The sequence below is a fragment of the Apostichopus japonicus genome, chromosome 21 (genome assembly GCF_037975245.1).
Source record: "Apostichopus japonicus isolate 1M-3 chromosome 21, ASM3797524v1, whole genome shotgun sequence".
Lineage (NCBI taxonomy): Eukaryota > Metazoa > Echinodermata > Holothuroidea > Aspidochirotida > Stichopodidae > Apostichopus > Apostichopus japonicus.
This window is the reverse complement of record NC_092581.1, coordinates 4,211,780-4,234,659: the sequence shown is the minus strand read 5'-3', so window position 1 is coordinate 4,234,659 and position 22,880 is coordinate 4,211,780. Positions and strand designations below refer to the sequence as shown.

Here is a 22,880-nt window from a genome sequence, read left to right as displayed (position 1 = left end):
ACATAGGGAGGGGTGGTAAATGCAGGCATGTCTATGCTTGAGCGATTGTCAAGGATGTCAATTTTTCACGCAACTTTTTTCGAACTCACTTGATTGATGGGCCCCGCTCCATTGCCGGGCCCAGGGCCCGGTGATCACTTAAGACGGCCCTGTGAACACTGGCAGTAAAGTAGAGGTGAAGAGGTGAGAAATTGGGAGGCAGGGGCAGCGATGACCTAGCAGAAGAAGGTGGAGGAAGGAAAGTGCTGGGAGTGGGGGGACAGTGGACCCTAAAAGAAGCTGGAAGACTTACGGCAAATATGTAAATTACACTTACTAATTATAATATCCCTGATATGATGTTACTTTACCTGCTGCTGCAACAGATTTGGACTTTCCAATCTTCTAGGTATCACCTTTACCTCAAGATATGGAGGGCGTGGCAAGTTTACGTCGTACGCCAGAAAGTGAAGAAAGCAAAGGCATCGGTAGCTCTCATGCAAGGTAATTCTATTTCGTTGCCGTTATGGGAGGTCATCGACAGAAGAAAAGGAGGAAAAACAACGAATCGTGATACGTGGTTGTCTACACGATTAACCAAGGATGTGAAAGAGATGCTCATGTTGAAGGACACCATCAAAGGGCAAAATGAAGGATTTATTTAGAACGCAACCATCGTCATCTTAAAACGTATTTGGTCGATACGTACTAATGTTTTACATATATCTCCACAACAGCCACCTGGAGACATGAACCTAACCATCATTGTCAACTTGAATGCCAGAACTTAGCATTGAGAGCAATGTGCATACTGTATGTTAACTTTAGTAATATGTTTGGACTAACTCAAAAACAGGTTTGTCAGAAGAAAGATAATTTCGATATTATGTGCTAAAATAACAAACTATTATAAACTGTTGATATTTTTTGGTATCAACATAATTGTACAATGTTCATTCTTTACTTGAATTTACCATTAAATATCTGTCATAAGTTTATTTCCGTTTAAGTTTGTATCTCCTTTTTCTTCGACAGCAAATTTTGTAATCCTCAAAAGATTTTTCAGAAACTGGCAAGGATATTGTGTCGAGTGTCGGCTGAAGCATGCAAGGCAGATGGAAGCTATGGAGTTTCGTCAGAGGAAGATTCTTCAGAAGTTCTTCGTCAAGTGGCTAGGTAGTCTAGAGATTAGCAGGATACACAATCAGAAAGATGCTACAGCCCAGCGACACTGGAAAGAAACCCTCGAGAGAAAGGTTTGTCTTAAAGGCATTGAAGACTCGCCCAAACTGCGTGCGGCCATCTGAAAAAGTAAAACTCTCTGTTGCTTGCAAGTGACGTTTTGTTCGTGTCGCTACAAAATGCAGACCGTAATGAAGTGGATACCTTGTTATCTTTAGCTGGACCTGAGATGTCCATCGCTGTATCGTTTATACACTGTGCTGTGGGTATTGACCGCAGCTGTATGTACTGACTGTACACTAGTGTCTAATTACCGATAGTAGCAAGCTGTGTGTGTATTTTCTGGGATCGATGGTGGTGTCTTACACTTCTGTTACACCTCATTCGAAACTAGGTCAGATTACCGGCAAGAGATGTTTCTTTTTGCGCGAGTCTTCACACCCTCTAAGTTTCATTCACTCATTTCTTGTGTCCCCTGTCTCTTCTAGGTATGAATTCCAGAAATGTCTCGTAACTTTTACTAGCAAACAATTTCCCAAATCTGGTAATGGGGTCTCTGTTCCCGTTAATCAGACTTTGTTCTCTAAGACTAATTGTACGACATATTGTATGACTTGCTCATACGACTTTTTACTATTTTTTTTCAAGGATCTGAAATATTCAGTCTCTTCAACTTTAATGATAATGATAGCAATGTAAGGTCGTCTCTATGTCCCAGCTAGAGGAGATGCTGCCGGGGATTCGTAACAGGACACAGAAGACTTTGTAGTTAAAACTACGTACAAGAATAAGATGTATTGACAGAACAACTCTAATTCAAATAGAAATGAGAGGCTTTCTTTTGTTTTCTGCTGGAGAACAGAATGATACATGAAAGGATAACTCTGCTGTACATCCCATGATACTTAATGTGATTACATAAACTTACACATTCATTAATACAGGTGTAATTAAAGTAGTACGCACACACAAATCAGCTGTCTCACAATAATGTAATTTCCTAATCAATGGGTACTGATCCATAGTCGTCATAAATCATAAAATTTCCGTTACATTTTATTACAACAGTAATTCCTTTTACGTTAACCTCCCACGATTTTCCTTGCGTATGGTATTATTATCCGTTGAAAGTCTTAAAATATTTTGTGGATTTTCTTTTCCGTAGATGTTTTCGGAGTGGAAACGTTTTGTCAAACTTCAGAGAGGAGAAAAGTTAAAGATTTCTCAAGCTGAAAGATTTTATGAAAAGACTCTGACATCAAAATGTCTCTTCCAGGGGTTTCTCCCGTATATTCTCCACCGACGAGACAGACTTGAGGCCAAAGGTGAATTATACAGTCATTATCATTCCTTCCGCAATATCGGTTGACATTTTCCCCATATGTGTCGGTGTCTTGGAGGCAACGTTGCACTTTATGTATGATAATCACAGGCACATCGTTAAAATTTGTATGTTTCGATAAATGTATCGAGTCTAGTAACGAGAGTGTTAAATTTAGGCACGAAATTCATTTTGATATGTTTAAAATCACTGCTACCAGTCTGGGTTATATTTTTATGAACCCTTTACAGGGTGTGAGAATTGACCATGTAAACAGTTGAGGTACATCAGTTAAAGTGACTGGACTTTATATTCTAGTACAAAGACCATTTGGTCAGTTTCTCAGATAAAAAAAAAAAATACAAAACAAATAATATAAGATTTTTAGTGTTGAATGTCATTCCCAGAGTGATCTGTTGTAACTATGAAGTTAAGAGAACATGTTCTTTAATGTTAAATCACAAGAACCGTTGAGTTAACAAAACAGTTCGTTTCATTTTGTTGCGAATGTTTTTTCGAGTTAACAGTAAAGATATCACCAAACTTTACTATGTAGCGTTTTGCCAAAAATAAAATCACAAGCAATCAGCTCTAAGACACCATGCTCCGTGTTTTCACATACGTTATAATTAATAATAATTAAGTAGTAACAATTAATTAGTGAATGTTTCCACATGATATCTGAAAACTGCCATTCTTTGGTAGCATTAATCACTCTGTCTGTAGTTTGCAGTTTTGTGCGATTCAGTATTTAGCAAAGAATGCCATAGGTCTGCCCCCAATAAAAACTACAAAAGAAGAAAATGTTGTACTGATTCCCATAGAGCATATAACACTGAATTCATATAACGGTGGAATTCAACCAGAGAGTGCTTACTATGTTTTTTAAAGATAGAACAATTTTATCACTAAATGGTCATAAACTGAAGAAAATGAAGTTCAACTTCTGTCGATTGGTTTTAATGTTAAACAGTACGTTGCTTCAGAACTTGCATAGACTAGCTGGTCTATCACTCAACTTTGCTACTTGTGACAGGAGAGGTTGGAGACAGAATCTAAGTACAGATGAAAGAGAATATACTTCAGGGAAGCTTGGGCATGGCTTAATAACACTTTACATTTTAAGTGCATTCTCAGCTGCAGCAAGCTAGGCAGTACAGTATCACACAGTAGGCCCTGTAGGCTTCAGGTCTTACTCTACTGAGATAATTTCTAACTTGCGTGATATTTGATTCAGCCTTGCTGCAGGGGATTTTGTAGAGCTGCAACAGTTTTTCTTCTTGCTACACGATGGCTTATAATTTAATGGGCAGATCTACCAACATAAGCCTGCTTGAATTAATATTTTAATAATAAGCCCCCCCCCCCTTTATAATGATACACATTATTCGATGTGTTACAAGGACACTTTATTAGTTTAGTTTAGTAGAAAAAAAGGATCAGGAGGGACACTCAAGTCCCCATCAAGAATCCTATAGGAGAGAGAAATAAACCGAAGACACAAACACTCAGACCCGATTACAATGCTTAAAGTGCTTGTCCAAAGCATTCTTAAACCCATTGACACTACTTGCAAGTACAACTTTCTCAGGCAAACCGTTCCACTTATTCACAACCCTATTAGAAATAAAGTTATGCCGAATATTAATCCTACTTTGTGACTTGGAGTTTAAGACAATGACCTCTGGTACAACTACTATTAGCAAACATGAAAAAGTCGGTAAAGGATAAATTGTCAAAACCATACACAATCTTGAAAACCTGAACCAAGTCCCCACGTAACCTCCTAAGCTCCAGTGTGGTGAGATTCAACAGTTGTAACTGCCTATAAGAAGGAACACTCTTTAAGGAACTAATCATCCTAGTAGCCCCCCCCCCCCCCGCACTAACCTCCTCCCCCTTTCTAATGACACACATTATTCGAAAAGGAGTTACAAAGACACTTTCTTACATCCATGAATGTTTTCTCTTTGTCCTTACTCATCTTCTTCAGCTTTAGCCAGTCAATTTTACATGGATAGACTTCAATCAAAAACGTTCCACCACTGGCAGAGACGATTGGCGGTACATCAGAATATATTACAGAAACAGGAAGAGATAGAAGCATTAGGACGGAGGTCAAAGTTGAAGCGAATAATCAAGCATTGGAAATATTGTATCCTTAACAGTGTTGTCGTCAAAAGGGTTTGAACCACACGCTAAACTACAAGTTTCTATTTGAAAGATACACTGATAGTTAATATGTTACATCTGTAGAGTATATATAGCTTATTGGGTTGCAGCTGGGAAACTGTCCTTTTAGGAAGGAGAAATTCCCGATATCTTCCTGGCAGTCCACAGGTCTTTACTGCTTTGAAGGGAAACAGTCCACTGACAAAAACCAATCTTGGGCATAAAAAATGTGCAACATTTCTCTATCATTAGCTTAAAGCAACTGGTTTGTCATCAAATATGATTGGAAAGAAATAGGCTTTGCTATCTTGTTGCTTCGATGCCATAAACCGCTGCTTACAAAGTCACGACTTTTGGTGTGCTTTTAGCAAGGAAAAGTACACTTGATATCTGCTACCAATTACACTTGTATTGCAACAGATAAGAATCGCACTGAATGAAATTATGCTACAGATGTGGTGGAGTTTGTGGGGGGGAGTAGGGGGAGGGGATGGTAGCAAAGCACAGAGGACTGAAGTCATTCTGGGATATGATCTTGTTTTCCATAGAATATATTTATTGCTTTCCTTAATTCAGCTACCAGATGTGAAATTGTGTTATAACGACAGGCAGAATATGAGAATTGCCGTACTCCACCACCAAGGATCCCTCATGGTAGGAATATTACAATTATGTCATTATTGTTATTTACTCTCGTTACATGTAAGTTATGGATATATATATATCAGCGTCCATAGCCTAGTGGTTAGGGTGTGTGCATATAAAGCGGGAGGCCCAGGTTCGAATCCCGGTGGAGGCTGGAAGTTTTTTCCTACTCATTACATTTTAAATTATATATATATATATATATATATATATATATATATATTGATATATATATATATATATATATATATATATATATATATATATATATATATATTGATATATATATATATTGATATATATATATATATATATATATAATTGATATAATGTAACCAGTGCTGTGGTCAAGTGGATAAAGGCAGTGTCACCAGAACCAATGACACCTAGCATCTTGGAGGTTGAAGGTTCCATCCCTGGCTGGCCAAAGTAAAGTGTATTTACAGTTTTCCCGTCTGAAAATGGTCTTCCAAATTGGACAAAATCCAACGTGAGTTAAAACTGTAAATTAGAATGCCAGCCCGGGATGAAGTGTAAGCTACAAGCCATTCAGAGGCTCCCACATGCATATGTGGTTGCTAAGTAAAATAACTGCCTCCCAGGCCGATAAATAGCTAACAAGCAAAAATATTTGCCTCGACATGACAAAAGAGGATTTGGCCAGGGTTTGTTTAAAATGCTTCAATCATCTCACAATGTTTATATGTTACCGTCCCCTGGAGGGGAGAGAGTAGACAGACAAATATAAATTGTATCTAATAAAATGGCGTTGCTGTATTCTCAACCAGCAGCGTGCCCAGCCCCCGCAGTAAACAAACTGACAGATTGGAATCTGCTAACTTCTGACAACCTGAATCGATGCGAACGCAGTCGTATAAATGACGATAATACTGCCAATTGGAAAATGACAAGTTTTTTTGTAGGGGGCATAATTCATACCTGTCACATATACATGTATGAATGTAGTGTATACCCTATTCAGTTTTTGCATTGTGCCATATCCTGGTCTATTTATATAGGTTTTGGTTTGAAGTAAACAAAATGACAAAATATTTCATTTCATATAGCAACTGGCATTCTCATCGCTGAAGCTAACAGTCGTTGTCAGAAGACTAAAACTGTTGCAGAATGAGCAAGCATCTGATTTTCACCACAAACAGGTAAAGTTGGTCTCTTATAACTTTAAAGCAAGAAATTGTCCCTTTCCAGGCATTTAATTAAATATAATTTAGTAAATATTTTATTATTCAAAGAAATGTGAGATTGGATCAGAGCAAATTAAGTGCACCTTAATGAACATTAAAGGTATCAGAGTTCCCATGCTAATCTTCACATGTTGGCCTAGACACTTTTTTTTATTTTCAAAATTTCATTTTTTTTTTTTTTTTAAATGAAAACCTGACTGATATAGCCCATGAATAGGATTCTCCAGTGAATTATAGAGTGCGCTGTCATATTGGTCCTAATCTGCCCGAGCTGCACTGCTTTAAAGGCATTGAAGACTCGCCCTGAATCGCGTGCCGCGCTGTGAAAAAGTTAACTTTCTGTTGCTTGCAAGTGAAGTTTTCTGCTTGTTGCTACAAAATGCAGACAGTAATGAAACGTGATACCTTGTTACCTTTAGCTGGACCAGAGATGTCCATAGCTGTATCTTTTGAACATCCTTTGTGCTGTGAGTATTGACTGCAGCTGTATGTACTGACTGTACACTAGTGTCTAATTACTGAAGGTAGCAGGCTGTGTGCGTATTTTCGGAGACCGATGTTACACCTCATTCGAAACTAGGTCAGATTACAGGCATTAGACGTTTCTTTTTGCGTGAGTCTTCACACCCTTTAATACAGATCTCAGAATCAAATTGACACGATTGCAAGAAAAGTGCTCACAAGCCTGCGAACACACCGGTTGAATGCATGCACTGGGTGGTTGACTAGTTCGAACTAGTTGACGGTGCCACTTGCGCAGTTTCATCAAAAGAATAACATCTTTTAGTAAACCGTAGGTTCTTAAGACAATTACTTTGGCCTGTGAAACTTTGTACGTATGTTCCAAATGATCTCCTTTTCAATAGGGAATTGTTTAATACTACAGTACTGGTGGTCAACTTGTGGTATCACCATGCTACTGAAACTTGTAGCAACTGCTTGTCAAGTTTGGGGGGACAATAGATATGAGAGCGCCCTCTGTTACGTTTGTTTGCTGTTGGGGAACCCCATCGCATTACTTTCTATGATATAAGCTAAATACAATAGTTGGGTTTGTGTCTCCAGCTCTTAACAGTTGTATCAGTTTAATTGACTCGACTACTTTATTTGTTTGCAATATTTGTGCAATGATTACTCCGTCTGCAGAATTGGTCAAAATTACAGCTGTTTAAATTAGAAAAACTGAAAAGGTACAAATAGTGAAGAAACCAAGTTTGTAGCTGGTTGATATTTCTTCTTCAGAACTCTTTACAGAATTCGAAAGCAATTTTGAGGTTTTACACAAAACAGAGATAGTATTTAATAAAGAGGAACTTTTATTCTGAAGACATCTTTCAAAATTTATACATGATTGCTAATGAATATTCATTATATAAATGATTTCAAGTTGGTGGTTTTTACACAAAACAGAGACAGTATTTAATAAAGAGAAAACTTTATTCTTAAGCCAAGTCTCACATTTATTCATGATTGCTTATGAATATTCATTTAATGATTTCAAGTTTGTAGTTTTACACGAAGCAGAGATAGTATTTAATAAAGAGGATTCTTTATTCTGAAGCCATGTTTCATATTTCATCATGATTGGCTTATGAATAATCATTTATTCATGATTGCTTATGAATAATCATTTCATGATATTTTGGGTAGACATTACTACGTGCTTGGACTCGATGGATGAGGAGAATTGAAGACCGGGAAGAAAGTGAAATGTTTGAAGATACAGAGAAGGCAAGAGATCATTTTAGGTGAGAGAAGAACAGAGATAATGGCAGGCTGCTGCATTCATCCTTGTGGCTGAATAATGGTTAGAGCCAAGAGAGAACAGACATACAGGAAATATTTTATCTGGTATTGCACCGTAAATTGCTAAACCTGTACAAAATACACAGGAACTGTAGTATACAGTGAGAGGAAAACATTTGAAACTGCAACACAAAATATGAACACTAAATTATTTACTATGGTGACTTAATAGGGACATAAGGGGGAAAAATTAGTGTCCCCAAATCTCAAAATTTTGACTGTTTTTTCTCAGACTTTTGACTTTTTATCTCAAAATTTGACTTTTTATCTCAATTTGTTTTCTTTCCTATGTCCCTATTAAGCAACCATATTTTCCTGACATATAGACCATAGAATATATTAAAAATGGTCTTATACCTATCAGTGCCTATATAGGCAAAAATTTGTTTTCTATAGTCGCCAAAAGATCTGTGGACTGTCTTACTATAAATGGAGGTCAAGTGGCCAAAAAAGCCATTTGGGTTATGCTGGATACAGTAGTAAAATGGCCATGGAGGCAACAATTGAAACTGTCCCAAGTGCCATGCAGGCAAAAATTACCATAGAGACCACAAAGGTCACAGGAATCAAAGAGCCTCTGACCCTTATATCTTCTTCAATTATGTGAACGAGAGTCATGTGACTTCAAACCACAGTACAAACTAACCGTTCTGTTTTCATTAAGAATGTGTACAAATGTAAAGCCGGTTTCTATAAAGACTATTTTGTATGTCAAACACAGCGCTGAAAATATTCCGGTCATTTGGTTGTCAGTTATAACCTGCTGAATGGTTTTGTGTTTTTTTTTCTTCTTAGTCATGAGACCATATGCTTTTTAGCATATGTACAGTATAATAGGCTACATACCCTAGGTGGATAGAAGACTCATTCTCTAAAAGTCTTCTTTTATCCAAGAGTTGCTAGCCATTATCAGGTCGAGTCAAGTTGCTATCAGTTTGACTGAGTGCCTCAATCAAAATCACTGTATTTTTACCTCTATGCGGAATAAATTTTGACAAAACTTTTTAATCGCCTCTTTGAAAAGTCTGTTGACTCATTTACAATGACTCCACTTAATGCAAATTATCTCATTATTTTGTCCAATTGCATTCATTTAATGTAGGCAACTGACTTTGAAGAAGACAATGGTCTCCTGGAGACAGTACTTGAACTGGAGGCAGCATAGAAAGGTTAGTAAGCAGGCATGAGCTTTTTCCGCAAATTGGCGGAACATCCGTGATTTCTTTTCTACCTCCGAGATTTACACCTCTCAATTTCCGTGAATTTCTAACAACAGCATTGTATCATTTGATCCGTGGTTCGCATGTTTTTCATTACCTATGGATATCCAACCTGCATGGGACAAAATATTACCCTAACACACTATTGCATATGCAAACTGGAGCCTATACTGCAATGTTTGAAAAATTCTGTGATTTTTTTTTACCCCAGGCTCATCCCTGAGTAAGACACACAAGTGATGGAATTAGAATACATGACGGTCAAGCCTGCCTATAAATAAACAGTCCTCCTCAAATTCACTCAAGCATTAATAATTTGTTACTTGAAGCATAAACTACCCAAAACAAACACTGCCATTAGGATTAAACCTTGAGCACGCCTAATTAATTGACCAGTCACCTGTATGATTGTAAACACAATTAGTGCTCTAATGGCCAGCACTACTTTCCTGTGTATAAAGACAAGTTTGGCTTGACTGCTGGAATAGTACACTTTGTGTTTAATCATGAATTTGTGCAGAGGAGCGTTCAGTATGGCTAGCATTACCAACTCTGGCAGATATTCAATCTCCCCCTGTTTATGGCCAAACACAGGGGACTCGAGTGGTATTTGCTATAGGGAGGGAAGATCGTAATGTAGTTTTCTAATGTTTGAGGGCCCTTCTAACATGGTGAGATGGTTTTGAAGGGGCTGAATGATGGTTTTGTAGAGTAGCCTATGCTATTATAGATAAACCTTTCACTGTTAGGATGCGTGGAGGCTGTAATTAAATCGTATCATTACAGAACAAGAGTTTAATGCACAGTAGTGCAGTATAACTATGGCAGGTGTAGAACAAGACATCAGCAGATCAAACCTGCAAATACATCTGATACTCTCCTCCCATTGTCTTGTAAGAGAACAAATACATGCATGTCATTTGCATATTCTGTACATGCTCTACTGCTCCCCACATAGTTTAATTGTGCTGCCTATCTTGACAGCCCTCATTAGGCATTATACAATTTTTGATATCAGAATTCCAATAGAATAAATACCCCTTTGTTGATCTGTTTTTACCTTTATATGCCAACAATTTTTTCCTATCCCCCGATTTTAATTACGGCTGGATATTCTCGTAGAATGCTTACAGGACGGCTGAGGCTCATCACCAACAAGATCTATGCTACAGAGCTCTCTGCGCTCTAGCAGCCAATGTACAGGGTCAAGAGGTCAAACGACAGATCACAGACCAATCAAATCAGTTTTACAGGTATTGCTAATATCTTATCTCTTTTTCTTTGAGAGGGGGAATGGTGAGGGATTTTTTTTTATAAATGTTTTACTAGGATTATCAGGAATAGAATATAACCCATAAATTGATTGTATTTGAAAGAATTTTGAATGTTAAACCTGTGGACCTTTCTTCATCCCCCTCCTGAAGGTATCATGTGATGAATGCAGCTTTTAACCAATGGAAGGAGACGTATCATCTAAGCCTTGAGCGAAGATCGATGGAACGAATGGTAAAGTACATCTGTATTGTTTGATGGATTGTTCTTTCCTTACCAATGGATGACAGAAGTAATTTATGGATTAGTGATGCGCTGTGTATGTTTTGAATGTATCTCTCTGTGTGTGAGACAACTCATAAACTTTGATAACTCACTTTGTGTAGCTTGTATGGACTTCATACGTGGTACATAGCTGCCCCTTATGTGTGTCTTGACCGATTTCGTGATTGGTCTAGGTGAAAGGTCATTTGAGGGTCACCAGTGGTCAAGATATGAAAAGATGAGTTTAAACAACAACAAAGCATTGAATCTGGTACATAGGTACAGTAACAGGCACCCCTCAATGAGTACCATCTTTTCAGTAGTTTATAATAGAGGTCAAAGGTCATATGAGGTCATCAGGGGACAAAAATATGCATCCTTTGTGAATGAAATGATTGTGCAGTTATCTTGCCAAGGTCCCATGTTCTTGGCAAATAGTGTCTATTACAGTTATTGTACAGGTATTAATGGAGTAATGTGTGGAAATATGACTATTAGTAGCTACGCACATTTCTACTGTGGTAGAAATAGTCATGAATTCTACTGCTGTAATATCTTTCAGTTCTTAAATCTACCTGGAAGAACTGAAGAATTTTAGTATCAACTTGTCATTTTCTCATTCTCACAGGCCATACTGCACCATCAGAAGAATTCTATGACAGCTGTATTCATATTGTGGAAGAATCGAACTGATGATGTTCTGTGTGGAAGAGATAACATGGTTGGTCCTCTCAGCAGTTCTTGCTTGATTGTCAGTTTCATAGACTGTCGTATGGTACATCGTCTGGGGTGGCACAGGGGGTTCACTTCGAGGGGATGGGGGCAGACTTTGAGGGGAAGTGAGTACGATGACATGGTTGGTCCTCTCAGCAGTTCCTGCTTGATTGTCAGTTACATGTACAGTCATATCGTACATCCTCTGGGGTGGCACAGGAGGTTCACTCTGGGGGGAGGGGGTCGGGCAGACTTTGAGGGGGGCAGTGAGTATGATGACATTTTCTTTGAGGTGGCAAGCCACTTATTTAATGACACTTTTTTGATAGGGCACTTTTTAATTAAAATTTTATGTAAGTTTACAACAAGAAGGGCACTTTTTAAATAGGAAAGAAAAATGGGACTTAAAAATTATCAAAATGGAAATGTGCTATATTTTGTACAAAAGAGGGCACTTTTTACTTATTGAAAGGGGTGTTTTTTTCAGTATTTCACTACACCCCCCCCTCCCTGCCCCATGTAGGCTTCACTGCCCTGTTAATCATACATCTGTAATGGCTTATTCCTGAAGGACTTCTTCCTTCAGGTTATCATTCACCAGGGGTACTTTGTAATGTCTGTAAAGCCCTTTCGCTGATATAAAGCGCTATATAAAACTTGAATATTATTATGATTATTCCTGAGCAATTCTCTTGATGAAGGTCTGTAAGGACTTCTTCCTTCAGGTTATCATTCACCAGGGGTATTTTGTAATGTCTCTTAAGCCCTTTGAGACCTAACGCTGGTATAAAGTGCTATTAAAACTTGAATATTATCATTATTATTATTCCTGAGCACTTCTCTTGATGTCAAAAACCTGGTTGGCAAGAAAACCTTCTTTCAATTATCCCATAGCTCACATCACACATCAACATCACCCAAGTGATATAGAAGCAAATACTGCTAGGTTATATAGCATCACTGGCACATTGTTCATCACCCCCCTTCCCCCCCCCCCCCCCCCCGTTTTGACAGCTCTTCAGATTAAACTTAAGTGTAAACTCACCAAAGATGTAACATCATTCATCTTACCGAATTGTTCTTTCTTTCTTTCGTTTTCCATCTCTTACAAGATGGCAGCAAATAGATACTTCAAGCGTCATCTCTGCCGTCAACATTTCGATCAGTGGAGAGAATTTGTACAGGATACAAAAGAAAGGTCAGTGAAGTTTTGAAATAAATTTAGACGGAAAGAACTGGACATACGAAATTTTCCAAAGATTTTTATTCGAAGGATTTTTCCAGGATTGAGAGTATCAACTTATGCATGTTCTTTCCAATCATTACCAATGAACTCTGTTATATATAGAGGGAATTCTAAATAACATCAACATTTTGTGTGAACCAGTTTTAAGGTATCGCTAATATTATATATGCTATGAAAATACTGAAGTTGCTAACTGGTTTATGTTTTGAAGAAATGTTTATAATACACAATTGCAAATTGTAGAAAATGTGAAAATTTTCTTTTAAACTTGTACTTAAAAGGAAAGTAAAGGAGGGGACGTCCATCATTCACTACAACGTCTGCATCCTGCGTAAGGTCTGGACGGCTTGGACGAAAGATACCCAACGACGAAGGAAAAAGGCAACGTCCATTCGGAAAGCTGAACAGTATAATGACTTCAAGATCTTGCGTCTAGCTATGACACACTGGAAGGTATGATGTCCTATAGAGCTGGGGTGGGCAACCTACGGCCCGCTGGCCACATGCGGCCCGCCATTGATTTTTTTTTGGCGGCCCTGAGATGTCTCAAGAAAAAGAAAAAATCAATCTATTTTACATCAGCACAAAACACGAGCTAGCTGCTTAAAATTTATCGGCACTAATGATGCTGTCAGGTAGGCCTATTATCCCCATTAATTATCAAATGTACTGTATTGATATTATGTTTTTGTGAACACAGATTAAGTACACACACCTATTGCTTGAAAGTCCTCGGAATTAAAGGTCTGAAATCAATAGCTGGTCGTTGGTTAGGTGCGGCCCAGTCAATTTTTCACTCCTTATATCTGGCCCATTCATTCAAAAAGGTTGCCCACCCCTGCTCTAGAGTTTATTAGCACTGACCCTAAATGATCACTTAGTAAGACTATTTAGATATTTGATGTTTTTAACTGAAGACATGAGTGGGGAGGGTGTTTAGTAGGGATTATTGGGCAATGTTTTATTATTATAGAGCTTTTCATAATAGATCCAGCCCAAGTTGGCAACCTCTATTTGGAATAAACTCCCTTGCCTTTCGTTTGGCATGGAGGTTATCTTAATGAACTTCCTGTCGTATATTCGTAATAATACTAAGTAACAGAATGTGACACCCAATAGAATATATAAATATTCATGAGTATTTAATGGTTGCCTACAGTTACGAACAATCTTTGCTTAAACCTTTCCAGATCTATCAAACGGAGGTGACGACAAAATTAGCCATCTCAGAGAGTAAATACAACCGCATTATGAAGGAAAGAATGAGGTAAGGGTCAGTTTACGGACGTTCTTAAACTGAACTGTCCAGTTACAACATGCGTAAACCAATCACAGTAAAGTAATATTGCATGTGATGGCGGGTAACAGACAACTCTCAGTGTGTGTCACACTGCGATCATCAGTTATTGAGTATGCAGTATACAGCTGTGGATGTATTGACGAACATTTCAAAAACCAGGATCACATTGATCAAAGGTTGTGGTCAGTCCGCTTGGCAGTGTGGGGGGGGGGGGCCAATCTTGAGAACCAACCATTTACTACACCATCTGAAGTAATTGACCAATCAGATTATTAAGTTTGCAATACATACAGAGAGATATTACCGGTCTAAGAATGGGTGTACAGATTGCATATTGAGCTATATGTATGTTAAATAGAAATTGACGAATCAGATTGTTAAGTTTGCAATACTTACAGAGAGATATTGCTGGTCTATGAACGTGTGTACAGATTGCATATTGAGCTATATGTATGTTAAATAGATACGTCACCCCTGACGATTTGATGGAGATGTGTCTACCAATGATATTGAAATGTGTCGTGTCGTAAGATCACTGATGTTCAAGTACACTTTATTTAGCATTTTGTAGTGTAGGCTTAAAACAGAGAAATTCGATAGCCCACTTCTAGTTTAGTATGTGTAATCGCCTGGTGCTCGCTCCCTGCGCCCGGCGAGCGTGTATCATGAACTGTTTATCGATGTATCTTTCACGCAGACTCGCATTCGATCTTTGGAGGTCTAACGTTCAGGAACACAAGAAGGCCAGGCAGTGTCAGGACGTTGCAGAGAGTCACCATGGTAACCTGATCGTGAGCCAATCATTCAATGCCTGGCATCGGTATACGCTGACCCGTGCTATCAAAGTACAGAAACAGAAGGATCAACTGAGCGAAGCATTGGAACAACTCGACCGAGGTAATTAGACATTGATATCAGTATTAAATAAATCAATATAGTAAGAGTGGTGATGGTATGATTCCTGCAAATTAAAACAATTCAACCCCCCCCCCCCCCCACTTCAAAATATCCTTCATCAATGTTGGATTATCTCGTAGGAGTGATTATTCTGTATATTAGTACATTGTGGATCTTACTCTTGTCCTGCTCCAATATAAAAAATTATTCGCGTCTTGCAGGATACCTGTAAAATAAATGAATCTTGCTAAAATGCACCACGGACTAAACTAAACCTTAAAGGGAGTGAAGACTCGCGCACAAAATAACGTCTGGTGCCGGTAATCTGACCTAGTTTCTAATCAGGTGTAACAGAAGTGTTAGACACCACCATGGATCCCAGAAAATACACACAGCTTGCTACCGTCAGTAATTAGACACTAGTGTACAGTCAATATATACAGCTACGGTCAATACCCACAACACTGTACATAGTAGCGATGGACATCTCAGGTCCAGATAAAAGATAACAAGGTATCACGTTTCACTACTGTCTGCATTTTGTAGCGACAAGAAGAAAACTTCACTTGCAAGCAAGGGAAAGTTAACTTTATTCAGAGGGCGGCACGTGGGTTGGGGCGAGTCTTCAATGACTTTAAAGGAATTTATTTGTTTCTTTCTCTCTTTCCAGAGAAACTAAGACGGTATTTCTGCGACTGGCGGCTCCTGAGGAGAGATCACGCTGCCTACAGAGCAGCCTATAAGAAGGCCACGGACCATTTTCATGGGAAGACGATGAAAGATGTTTTCAAGAGATGGAAGGAATTTAAACAAATTCAAACCAGAAAGTTGGTAAGTATTTCAACCAAAAGTTTTACTTTTGAGTAAGTTTTTACTAATAAGTTTTTGTTTTAATTCAAACCTCGACTAGCTTAGCCGTTATCTCTTCACTTTAGCATGTGTCCTGTGGTCACAGGGTGTAATACAGCGTTGACATTCTATGTAACAATATGTTTTTAAATGCTACTGTTGTATCACCTTGAACATGGGCGAGTAGTCAAAAGTTTTTTCCTGCAATTTGAGAATGATGATAAAGTTTGTTTACAGTTACAGTGTTAGCTTTACATGTTTATGTTACTACAGATACTACACCAGCAGTCTACCTGGTTGGATGTTACCAGACTGGAGGCAAAGTTTTTCCTTCTGTGGAAGAAACACGTAAGGAAGACCAGATTTTAATGCATGCTGTGTTTGATCAGCTTTTTGTTATCATTGCTAAAATTTTGGGCCGAAAAAGGAACGATCTTTAAAGCAACGTATACTATGTAGTTATATCTTTAGTGTTTTTCCTATTAGTTTATTTATTTATTGTTATGTTACCTGCATTTGATGTTCGTTAACCTCATAATTACAATTGGTCAATCTTTGGCAAAACCTGATTTTGTTTTTCCTTCTTATGAAGAATTCAGTGCAGCTGGTATTGTTTGCATTGTAATTAAAGACACCAGAAACCGTCTCATTGTGACATACAATTGAACTGAAATGGTAATGCCATTCTTATGCTCATAACATTCTTAAAATCTTTCGAACATTTGTTAAATAGTAGCTGTGGTAAGCCACCTTTTGTCAGAGTATAGGTCGTAATGTTATTTTAGTACTAGTGTTGCATCTGTGTTTGAAATTCTTTCCTCATATATTAATACTCTTCTTAATTCAGTATGTCCGATCTCTGAGGGAGCGCTCGGAAACCAATGTCGCTCTATGGCACTGGAGTTTGGTACTACAGGGGAAAGCACTCGTCGCATGGAAAAGTTATGTCAAAACTAGAAGGGAAAAGAAGGAGAGGATAGAGGGCGCAATGGTACTACGACACCAGAGGTTGCTGGAGACTGGTCTCAGAAAGTGGATAATGACAGCTGATGGATTATCCCAAACGAGGGTCAAAAATCTGTCGGAGAAGCAGGGCAAGGTATGACAAATATTACTACTAGTGGTATGTGATGCCTCGTAGGTTGCAATGAATTTTACCTAAAGGGGTCCATTTATCTACAGTGTTACAAACCTATTCAGAGGTTTAGTCAGCATGTTTAGTTTGAGAGATCAAAGGTATATTCTGACATCACCGCAACCCTTAGAACACTTCTAATTAACTTTGTTGGGGGGGAAGGGGAGGGGGGAGGGTTGTTATTCAATTCAAACCATTTTGTTGTGTCATTCTTTCCCTATTCAATTTCTTTAGGCATGGGTTCACTGCTCTCTATTAAGCCTTGTTTATTGGGTCGTTGGTTCATTCTTGACAACAGAAGACATTTCACGTAGGGCTTCTTTCATTGTCACATTCCCTTACAACCTGTCTAACTCTCTTTTATATGAAGCAACTTTGTCCCGACTTGCAAGATTACAAAGGATTCAGAATACAGCTGCTAGAATTGTTACTGGATTACCTAGATTTAACAGCATCACCGCTACACTTATCGATCTACACTGGCCCCCAGTTAACCCTCGGATTAACTATAAAATTCTGATATTGGTATTCAGGGCATTGAAGTATGGTGCCCCCGAATATCTTCACGACCTTATCCAAGAGCGAACAACAGATAGACCTACTCGTTCCCAATACCTCTATCAACTTACTGTTCCTGTGACACGCACGAGAACCTTTGGTGATCGCAGTTTCTGCTATTCTGCCCGCACCTTTAGGTTGGATTCTGTGCTATATAAGACTAATTATTATTAACTCTTCTTGCCTTGAGACAAAGACAAGGAACCAGACATATAACTCATTGCCTCTCTCTTCAGGCTGCATCTAAATCGTTCCTCGTAGTGAGACGATGTGCTCTCCACTGGAGGCAGAAGACATTGATGAGACGGACTCGAGAGGGAGGTGGAATAAAGGAACCGAGCTCAGATTTCTGGTTGGGGGCGTCCTTCCAGATATCGAACAGGTATAGCGCTAATTCAATTTGTCTTTTTATTTTGACTATATCCAAGAACTTAATTTCACTGTTTTTATTTGTTTTTTATTTTTATCAATTGGGTCAAACTGAGGACAGTCGAATATTGTTTTATTTCATGGTCAACCGAGTTTTGGTTGATGAACAGGGCAACTAGTAATGGCCATTTTTGGCCTAGGGATGCAGTTGGAATTTGTTAGGATAGTGTTAAGCATTAACATGTTAATTGTAACATATGCAAAATCTAGTCAATGTGGACTGTTGATGTAATATGCTAACAGCTGGCCCAAAAGCTTTGGGCTATTTGCCAGTGGATTTTGCTGTTTCCGTTAGTAAAAAAGGAACTGTGCAACTGGCCATTTTCTGCCAGGAGATATTATTAAGAATTTATACACATGGTATGGTTAGCACTCGTCAGTCAAAGAATTGACATGATTCCCTTCATACCTAACATAAACCTTGTTTCACTGCCTATTATCAGCAAATATTATTGGCTGTGCTCTCAAAAACCTGTACAGTAACCGATGTGTGTTGTACATAACTCAGGAAAATGCTAGTGAGAAAAGTTAATTTAGTCTGTAGTAAGTAATTTTAGTACTGGGCCAATACTGTCATTCTTTTGGCAAGTGAATAACATTGTGGGATTCTAGATATGATTTCATACATGTTTGTACTGTTATTCTCTCTCCACAGTACATCCAGACCCCGTCCAAAGTGGCCGGATTTCTTACGTAGTTCACTACAGGACGCTGGTTTGTGGGAGAGTGTGGAAGAAAGCCTGTCTCGTCCTACAAGACGGTAATTGGGTTTTGAATTTTCGGTTTTATGTTTCAATCTGTTTTCCCAGATTAACTGTTCTTAGGAGGCAAAGTTGGTATTGATGGACCCCGGTAGAAATTTACTCGTAAATATGCCTCGGTCATTTTTTGCTTTTTGTTTCCCTCGCAGGGAATTGGTGGATGAAAACGAAACACAGAGTGAACAAACTAGGGAACCTTATTATGAAGTAAGCGACACATTGGATGTGACGTTACCTGAGGGATCAGTTCAGTCATGTGATAAGAGGAGAACATCGCATGAGAAATCAAGCAAATCGCAAAATAAATCTAGTGGATCGTGTGATGACACTCTGGGGGATATCCAAGGTCATGACGTCTCATTCAGCTCCGAGTTAAACATTCTGGGAGACAAGAAATTAAGAACTGCAACGGAGGAGAAGGGGGAAGAAGAGGAGGAGGGGAATTCCGTTTCTTTGAGGGAGCCAATCATACGGCTACAGACTAGGAGACTCCTCCCTCCGTCTGCCTTCATGAATATGCAGTCTGCCTTTATGAATATGCAGTCTGAAGAGGTGGAACAAGTGGCTGGGACAATAAAACGTAAAGTGAGCTGGTCTTCCAAACTACAAGAGGTCACAAGTGAAGCATCTGAAACACAAACAGAAGATGAAGAATTTGTCAAGGATGTCGGCAAGAGAGAGAAGCATTTCACTGATCATCGTCATCATCTCGAGATGAGGCAGGATGATAGTGATGACGAGGAAGATGAAGATGATGATTACGGTGATGATAGTGGCGGCGATCACGTTGAAAGTTCCAACACAGCGACAGTCACAACCAAAGATAAGATCTTAGCGTTAAAGAACCTCCTCTTAGAATACCAACGACTTAAGAATCAAGTCATGTGAGTTTATGTCAATATATATATAGATATATATTTGCTTTTTTTATATAGCGCTTTATACCAGCGTTAGGTCTCAAAGCGCTTTACAGACGTTATGTTACCCCTGGTCAATGATAACCTGTCCCAGAGACAATCCCTCCAGTCGGCAGCAGTCATATACTGCGCCCAATGACAAGTTACCTCACAGGTACCCATTTAACCCCCATCTTGCCCAAGGACACAACGTAATGAACTAGGCATGAATCGAACCAGCAATCCTTGGATCAAGAGTCCAACGACTTAGCCAATTGGCCACCACGCTCTCAATATGATTGTGTTTCTTGTAATTAACTTTGTGAGATATTAATAATCAACTCTGGTTAATCTGTTTGTGTCCAGTGTTTATGGGAAGATTGTTATTTGCTTATACGCCGCAGTTTGGACAAAACTCAAATATGAGATGGATGCGGAATTGGCTGTCACCCATATGCTGTTGATTTAGGAAGAATTTAGATTGCGGAGTGCTTACCACCTTGTATCTAAGATATTAGAGACCCCACACAGTCAATTAGTTTTTAGTGTGTTTTGAATAGTTCCCCCAAGTAATTGATTTTGACAGATATAGAGATAGGTATTCAAGTTTTTCTTAAAATAATTAGAGTCATTAGGGATAATATGGGATGTAGATATCAATTGTTAAACAAGTCTAAAGCTATTGCTTGAAAGTGTGAAACTGCTTTAACTACCCATATGATAAATGTATTGTATTGTTTATGAGTTGTATTGTATGGACTGGTATTGTAATTGTATGGTATGGTATTGTATGGTAAGGTATTGCATTGTGTTGTATTGTTTGGAATGATATGGTTGTTGTATGGTATGTATGTATGGTTTGGTATGGTAATGTATTGTATGGTTTGGTATGGTAATGTATTGTATGGTAATGTATCGTATGGTATGGTATTGTATGGTATAGCATTGTATGGTAATGTATTGTATGGTAATGTATCGTATGGTATGGTATTGTATTGTATGGTATAGCATTGTATGGTAATGTATTGTATGGCATATGTGTTGTATTGTATGGAATGATATGGTAATTGTATTGTATTGTATGGTATGTAATGTTGTGTTGTATGGAATGGTCATTGTATGGTAATTTATTGTATTGTATGGTAGTGTATTGCACTGCGTTGTATGTTATTGTATTGCATTGTTTGTTAAAGTATTGCATGGTATTTTATAATATTTCGTCGTATGGTATTGTTACTGTTATGCCGTATGGTATTCTGGTGAAGCGTTAAATCTCATTCTATAATATTCTATCGCCAGTTTGCTTGAAGATCAGAGGAAAGCCCTGATGTTTCTCTTGGAAGAACCTGGAGACGGGACTAGAGAAGAATACAAATTGGTGAATAACTATAAAGATAACTTTCTTCTCTACTCCATAACTTTTGCTTCAAATCCATGATTGTCTTTGCAGTAAAACCTTTCCCATCAAGCAAAGACAAGAGCACAAACTGAATTGTTGCCAAACTGACTGAATTATTGTCACAACAGATATGAAATACATCTTAGGAAGTTTTTTTGCTGGGTTTAATATAGGAGACAGATTCACTAGATACTGTAGATAAAAATAAATACACCTAGATACGTTTTAAAGATCACACACCCATATAGTTTAATGGACATCGACTTAAATTTGATCCAAATCTTAGATTAATTAAGAAATTATTTTAAACAATTCATATATGTAATATTTTCAAATTGATTCACTAATACTGTAGATAAAATCAATTCACCTAGATACATTTTAGAGATCACACACCCAAATAGTTTAAAGGACACCGACTTAAATTTGATCCAAATCTTAGATTAATTAAGAAATTATTTTAAACAATTCATATATGTAATATTTTCAAATTGATTCACTAATACTGTAGATAAAATCAATTCACCTAGATACATTTTAGAGATCACACACCCATATAGTTTAAAGGACATCAGTTTCAATTTGATCCAAATCTGATCCTAGACTAAAAAGATTAATTAAGAAATAATTTTAAACAATTCATATATGTAATATTTTATATTGTACATGTCACACTGTGAGTAATTTTTGTATATAATACGAATGTTATTCATAGGATTAGCTAATATATGCATCACACCACTGTAAAGGGAACATGTCAAATATGGCTTTATATCCTCGATCCTCTACCATCATGGTAGTTGTAAATAAACCTGTGTCTTGTACCTTTAATACCTTCTCCGAACCATAACCGAACGGCTAAATTTGATCAGGAATCACTGCTGGATGATTTCTCTATCATCTCTAAAAACTGACATAATTTTGGTCATTTTGAACTTTTTCTTCACTGCTAAATTTCCCAGGGTGCAATGTTTTCTTGTTTTGTGTTTTCGTATCATTTCAGGTACAGGAAGACATCCAGCAACATTCACAGAGTCTGACGGCCATAAAAGAACAAATTTCTTCATTGATGGTAGAAATTGGCATACAGAACAGCTGATAATAAACTGGATGTCTTTATAGAAGGGAGAGGAGGTGTAGAGGAAGGGTAGATGAGGGGTAGAGGATGGATAGAGGAGTGGTAGAGAAAGGGTATTTGAGGGGTATAGTGCAACTGGCAGTGAAGTGGCCTGAGGGATCAGTTACCAGTTCCACTGACTCAGCAACCCCTCCTGGATAATATGACATCGTATGATCCAAGTGCAATAAATAACACCATTGGGTTAATTCTTTGTGAAAGACAATGTATCATCATAGGATACAGAATTAAAACAGGATCTTCTTCTTGTTCTGCTTTCAATGGGGGTGGGGCTGCAGGGGAGGTGTCTAAGCAGAGGGGTGTCCCCCCTTCTTCTTTGGAATTTTGTTGTAAAATGGAAGGTGCTTGTTGTTGTCAAGCAATAAAAAATAAATAAAATAAAATATATAACAAAAATAACAGGAAACAACTTTTATGTTGTTATTTTTTTAATTAAATTTCAATGACAAAAAAAAAAGCTTGCACAGATGATTAATCAAACCTTGCCAGGTG

The 22,880-nt window shown here is 38.0% G+C and overlaps 1 protein-coding gene across 1 annotated transcript; it reads left to right on the top strand.

Moving 5' to 3' along the window:
• Positions 1–323: 323 nt before the first annotated feature.
• Positions 324–22,689, top strand: LOC139962441 (protein SFI1 homolog). Its single transcript, XM_071962391.1, has 23 exons — positions 324–483; positions 1,015–1,235; positions 2,327–2,486; positions 4,476–4,637; positions 5,238–5,308; positions 6,367–6,459; positions 8,155–8,252; positions 9,413–9,479; positions 10,653–10,783; positions 10,955–11,036; positions 11,695–11,787; positions 12,893–12,978; positions 13,308–13,479; positions 14,217–14,293; positions 15,024–15,223; positions 15,894–16,054; positions 16,346–16,420; positions 16,920–17,171; positions 18,002–18,147; positions 18,850–18,954; positions 19,105–19,839; positions 21,151–21,229; positions 22,254–22,689. Exons 1-23 carry the CDS (start codon positions 336–338, stop codon positions 22,347–22,349), a joined length of 3,510 nt encoding a protein of 1,169 aa, XP_071818492.1. The 5' UTR covers positions 324–335; the 3' UTR covers positions 22,350–22,689.
• Positions 22,690–22,880: the final 191 nt, after the last annotated feature.

Excerpts from the sequence above, each read along its gene's own strand:
- LOC139962441 (XM_071962391.1), top strand. The coding sequence starts at position 336 with ATGATGTTACTTTACCTGCTGCTGCAACAGATTTGGACTTTCCAATCT. Across the intron at positions 8,253-9,412 it reads AAGGCAAGAGATCATTTTAG|GCAACTGACTTTGAAGAAGA; the intron begins GTGAGAGAAGAA and ends CATTTAATGTAG. Across the intron at positions 18,148-18,849 it reads TCCTTCCAGATATCGAACAG|TACATCCAGACCCCGTCCAA; the intron begins GTATAGCGCTAA and ends CTCTCTCCACAG.